This window comes from Simochromis diagramma, unplaced genomic scaffold, assembly GCF_900408965.1.
Source record: "Simochromis diagramma unplaced genomic scaffold, fSimDia1.1 OVJJ01000492.1, whole genome shotgun sequence".
In the NCBI taxonomy this organism is placed as follows: domain Eukaryota; kingdom Metazoa; phylum Chordata; class Actinopteri; order Cichliformes; family Cichlidae; genus Simochromis; species Simochromis diagramma.
In genome coordinates, this window is record NW_024387308.1 from 228,340 (window position 1) to 234,612 (window position 6,273).

At 45.8% G+C, this 6,273-nt stretch overlaps 1 protein-coding gene across 1 annotated transcript; it reads right to left on the minus strand.

Annotated features, from left to right (window-relative positions):
- Positions 1–1,791: 1,791 nt before the first annotated feature.
- Positions 1,792–5,297, minus strand: LOC120717138 (cephalotoxin-like protein). The gene is made up of 2 exons (XM_040004987.1): positions 5,206–5,297; positions 1,792–3,958 (listed from the first exon to the last, which is right to left on the minus strand). The coding sequence occupies exon 2, from the start codon at positions 3,954–3,956 to the stop codon at positions 2,355–2,357; it is 1,602 nt and encodes a 533-aa protein (XP_039860921.1). The 5' UTR covers positions 3,957–3,958; positions 5,206–5,297; the 3' UTR covers positions 1,792–2,354.
- Positions 5,298–6,273: the final 976 nt, after the last annotated feature.

Consider the following 6,273-nt stretch of genomic DNA (forward strand, 5'->3'; position numbering starts at 1 on the left):
AAAAAGAAGATTTATTCATAACACACGTGAAAAGACCCAGGAAAACCGAGTAAACGACAAAAACGATAACAAAATAACGCTGAAAACCGATAAAAACCCTGAAAACCAGACATTTCACACCTGAGCCTCGACTCTCGCGGCCCGGTACCAAACGACTCACGGACTGGTACGAGTCCGAGGCCCGGGGGTTGGGGACCGCTGCTCTAAAACACTTACCCCAGGTCAGTTGTGAGTAGGTCTTCCTCTTTTTGTCGGTCCGCTTGGTCGGGTTGTCCGGATGTTTGTTGGATTCCTCCATGACACACTGCTCAAAATATAGGTTCCTCCACCCTGGATGCCGATGCCACTCGTGGTCGTATGGTTGTTAAATGTAAAGTGGAAGTTTGATCTCGTTTACTGAGAGCTGCACAAAGTCTGCCCTGTTCTGTGTGTGCTGATCTTGATCAGCTCTGCAGAGGTTTCAGCTGTTCGGACACGACTGACCCAGCTGGCAATTAAGATGCAAACTGCACCGATTATTCTCACAGGAAAGTATGCTTATTGAGTTTTGAGATTAATTTTATACTTTTATTTGAAAGCAAACTGAATCTTGTCTTTGTGCAAAAGTGCAAAGTTTCCCTGACCTGAGTGGACAGACTCAGTAAAGTAATGTTAAAGTACACCTGCATCAGTTAAAGAATGAACAGCCATGTTCATGTCAGTACAGACGCTGGCGCTGCAGCTCTGACTGCAGTGAGATATTATCGGGTTTATGTGGTGACTGCTGCTGATCTTAACAAAATCTTTTAAAAAAATATTCAGCTTTGGAGCAGAGTTTGTTTTTAACCCTGTCATGCATGAATTATGACAACCTCAATCAGGATCAGGCCTGAAAAGATAAATAAAAATACCTAAGAAAAAATAATAATAATTCATGCATGACAGGGTTAAATGACAATAATTACAATGAAACACATCAAAAATCTGCAGTAACATTTAACAACCAGCAGGTGGCAGGGTATGGAGCGACACATCAGTGTCCAATGTACTGGTTTATGTGCAAGTACACCATCAACACCAATACAAGTGCATACAAATACCAGCAAACAGCCTTTGAATAGCTGTAGTGACCACTGTGTGTGAAAGGGTTAATGTGGAGGTTACAAAGCAGTCTCAATCAGTGTTAATGAGTAACATCTGTCACACAGACACACTCTGTGCAGCTCACACCCAGTGAGAGAAATAAACTGAAATGCAATGAACACTTTTTTTTTACAGTTTTCCTGCGAGTGACTGAAGCAGAACTGCAGGACTGCAGGACTGCGCTGTCCTCTCACGTTTGCAGCTCTAACGACTCATTTGTCCTGGTGTTGTCCCCAGCTGCCCTCAGATTCACAGCTCAGCACCCCCGACATGAAACAGTCATGGATGTCTGCACTTAATGCCGATCACACTTTAAGTATATCTGTAGCCAAATCTAAACCAACGGAGGAAAAAGTCCAAAGGCTGAGCCACCGTGTTACCTGTACGTGTGTCGTTGCATGTTTCCTCCTCGGCATCCTCCTTACAGCTGATCGTAGACCAGCACAGCTTCTGTTTCACACTGACTGTTATCAGCTGCATGAAGAGGACATGATGTCTTTTATTTGACAGCATTAGTTTGAGATAAATTATTTCAATTTGAGGAGCAGGACTGCACCTCCTAACGTGTCCTCTGTCTATAGATGACATCGCCGGCCCTACAAGCTGTTCGTTTTCCTGCCCCACCCTCCCTCCCCCTTTTTCAGTTCTTTCACTCGTCATTAGGACACGGAGGTCAGCCCGACCCCCCAGAGGCCTTCCCAAACTTCAGCTCAATTCATGTTCAAGCCATCTGACTTTATCTACTAAAATGCTGTCAAACCGAAGATGAGGAAGTCAAAGTGAAAGATTTTCACTGTTTTTTGCAGCTTCCAGAATGACTTCACAACGTTACTCTGACCCGTGAAGCTTCAGCGGACGCAAACATGAAGGAGAAAAGCACCAGTTCACAGTGGATCCCATCCCCAACCACAGCCATGGTTTCAGATATTTTAAGAATCAGACACAGTCCAGGTGTCTTTATTTGTGGTCACATAGTTAATTATTTTCATGGCAAGCACAAAGAAAACATAACGAATACATCGTTAAAGCATGGCTGCCTTACACAGAAAGGACCTCAGCTGGTCCTGACTGTTTGTTGTCATGTTTGCAGTGGACTGCTGTGTCAGCGCATTTTATTCTTCAACAAAATCAGTTTTGCTTTATTCTACTGATGCTTTTTTCATGAGCTACAGAGTTTCCTGTGAACTTCACGGTAATGTGGTTTTTAATGAGTGCGCGCCGATCCTCCAGATTTAGTTCAGCGGTGACGGCGGAGCTCTCTGCACAGTAAACCCTACATCTATGGGCGGCACAGTGGTGTTCATCTTGTGTTCACACCTGTCTCCCAGGTAACTGTCGGGGCAGTCGCACAGGTGTTGGTTGGAGTCCAGCAGCCTCTTGCACTGTCCCCCGTTCAAACACGTATCAGGATTGCAGACGGCAAGTGACCGGGAGTAATGGATGTAGATATCACCGACGAAGTCTGGAATCCAATCATCCCACCAACAATGGAAGGACTTCATGGCTGCTGGGACTTCCACTAAGTCGTCCCACTTAAACTTCATGCTGTGCATCACCTTTAAAAACTGACCTACAGAAACTCCATCGACCTCGCAGTTGCTATTTAAAATATTCTGTGCCATTTGATCGCAGTCTGTTTGTGGCACAGTATGAAAGTAATTTGGCTCCGGGTGACACACGTCCAGCTCCTTTACCACTGCTGCTGCTTTAGTGTCCTGCTCTTCTTTCAGAGTGTAGCCCACAGCCACAGTGACACTGTCCACAGGGATCTTTGTCATATTGTAAAAGACATACTTTCTTTCTTTATGTGTGTCACATACCACCACCACCCAGCTGTACCAGTTGTACTTCTGGTCCAGAACCGTCTTCACCTGAACAGCGATGGCTTGCTTGTTATTAGCACTGTGAGCTTTGGCGGTCTCTATCACATCGTTCTTCATGAACTGCTCATAGTTGGTCAGACAGAACTGTACAGCTGAAATCTGAGCTTCAGAGACTTTCTTGAACATCTGCGTGTGTTCAGCTTCTTTGGCTGCTGTGTTTAAACCCAGGAGTTTCCAGTAGAACTGGTTGACTAGCATCCCCTTCCACAGCAGGCTGCTTAAATACAAGTTGTATTTTCCGATCTGACTCGTGTCACATTTAAACTTTCTCTTCAGGAGTTCGTTGATGTTTCCGCTCAGAGACGTGCTGGTGACTGTCAGGTAATGGTAAAGGTTGGTCATACCGGTCTCAGCTCCCGTGTTCTCATAGTAGTTGGTGAATATTTGTGCCAGTCGCCGTTTGTCCTCACCTTGCATCAGCTCGCCACTCTCTCGAAACTCGTTGAACTTCCTCCAGGCGTTGAGGATGCGGAGTTCATCTTGAGAGTAGACGCTGATGTAGCTGAACCACTCTACGTCTGTTGCCAGGTCAGAGATCTGGATGGAGAGTGAATCCATCTTCCTGTTTACTTCAGCGAAGCCTTCCTTCACTTCCTTCAGCACTGGGTCGTCCTGTGGGATGAAGACTAGGACCATGCTGATGACAGAGGAGACCACACCTCCGATGCCAGGTGCCAGGCTAGCAAAGTTTGAAAGGCTTTTGATTACACCTACCACCTTATCAGGGTTATTATTTTCCATCACGTCTTTAAACAGAGACAGAGAATCTTTGACAGCATTCAGAACTTGATCAGCTTGGTCTCTGCTGTCTTCAGGCAGGTCTCTGCGAGCCCTGTAAGGTGGTGAGAGGTCAGCTGTGACGGGGTCACGGGGCCGAGCAGAGGAGGTCGTCCAGTAGAGAAACAGCAGTGAAGCCAAGAGCATCGAGGAGGGCCACCAACGGGATGCCATGGCTGTAACACACAACATGAAAGTCATTTCTAAATGAACGTGCAGCTCTCAGGTTCACATCCATAAAGAATAACTGTGTGTAAATCCTGCAGCACCAAACACTTACAGGACAAACGAGACGAGAGCTGCGTGTCTTTGTTCGCTCTGAAAAAAGTCTCGTAGCTTCATCAGGAAGTTTAACTGCTTTTATGCTTTGATTTTGTATTTGTTTGCCTTTCTATTAACTCACAAATTCATTTACTTTGATCCATTTAGTTTCCTATTTGTTCCTGTGATTAATGCACGTGTTCGATTCTGTTGATCCAGGTATGAAGTCATTCAGTCGTTTGTGAATCCCGGTCAGCGTTGTTGTCCATTTGTTCATGACGACTGTGTTTAGTCTGTTCCTTCCCATTCCATGCAAGGCCACCTGGGTTGGCTAGCAGACTGTTTACTTAGCCTGATAGGGCGAAGGACACTGTCTCAGCTGAACTCTGGACACGCACACACATACACACATATACACTTACACTGATAAGCACACACTCATCCCCCCTCCCTTTCCAAACGCCTTCGATGCTTGTTTCCTGCGGGGGAACACGGCGGGTCTGTGTGCCACGCTGGAATGGTAGCGCTGTGCAGGGCGGCTGCTGTGTTCGCTTCGGATTACTCCTCACCCCCCCACCCAATCCTGTGGCTTGTCATGTCTTTCACAAAGTTGTGCTGTGGACATTTATGTGCTTTTTGTGCAGAGGAGTTTTTTGTTTCCTGTTCTCATGCTGTCCTCCCAGGAGCCCAGCATGAGTAGAGGTCTCTTTTTTTCCTCTTGTACTTTCCCATTGTAGTGTACATTTCAGTGTTTTTCTGTAACGCTACCGATCTCCGACTTGTATCCCCATGTGATGTCTGTGTTGTGTGTGTAAGGGCGGGGGGTCCCATTTCACTGCAGGGCAACCTGCATGTGGCGAATAAAGCTTTGATTGATTGATTATTTGAAACCGCATCAGACTGCCAAACACACACACACGTGCACACACAGACACACACACAAGTGCACACACACAAACGTACACGCGCACACACACACGAACGCACACACAAGTGCACACACACACAAGTGCACACACACATACACGCACGCACACACACACAGTTGTTAGCCTCGTTAAGTTCAGTTCGTGTCTTTAACAGTTTAAATCCAGATGTAAAAACCCTTTAAATGACGTGCTGTCATAGGTTAGCGTACGTGCAATAGAGTGAGAAAGCAGACCTGCAGAGAGGTCCGGCTGATCCTGTTCGCTCCGCAGGTCTTAGTGGTTCAGTCGTGAGGTTGCTGCAGTCTTGGAGAAAGAAAGTTCTGAGCTTGACTGTGCAGAATCAGCTGTTTTTATGGGCTGCTAACAGGCCACACCTTCCTTTCAGTCACATGACTTTTTGTGTGTGGCAGCTGGAGACTGTTATGGATAAATCATAGTGATGCAGGAAATCGAACTTAAAGTCTTGACTGCTTCATGTTCACTGGTTCTAAACACCAACCACAGCAGCGGAGTCCAGTTACTTTGAAATGCTTATAATTTGAGTACTTTGTGTGAGAGCCACTGCGTGTCAACCACAGTTATTTTTACAATGATGTTTGGGGTTTAGGAGGGACTGTCCAAATACACGAACTGGATGTTAAATAAAAGATTGAGGCCTAAAGAAGGAAGGTCTGTGTGAAACTGCAGGCGATCACACTGAAGTGACCCTTCAGACCTGAACCTGGAACTCTCCCCCAAGGGCGTAGATTTGGCATGGACAGAAGGGACGTGTCCCCACCAATATCCAGCGATTATTGAATTGTTCCCACCAATAATTTGATCTCTTCGAGTAAAGAAAATCAAACCCTATAGAAAGAAAAAAACGATCTGTCAACGTCTCATTCACCCAGCGGTGCAGAAAGAGTTAAATTACGTCCTCTACTGGAGTCCTACCTCATGTGACAAAAATGGCCAATGTGATTGGCTGTGCCTTTCAGGGAGCTCTGTTTAGTTTTAGCAGCAGCAAGCCTGCGCTGTGAGGACCTGCAAGAAGGAGAGGAGGATGGCAGCAAAAAGGAAGAACCTGGATATAAGAAAGTATTTTTCAAAGAAACCTGTAAGTCGCTTAAAGTCAAGTTCACTCATAAAATGTGTCCGTCATAATAACGTTACAGGCTATGCTAGGCTTTGGCCCACATCAGTCTAAAACTGTATGTACCCATGAATAACGTGTTTTGGAAACTAACTGCACAACAGACAGCACTATTAGTTCTCTCAGTCTCAGAGCAGCGTTTCTAATTTTGATTGAAACTGTCAGAGAA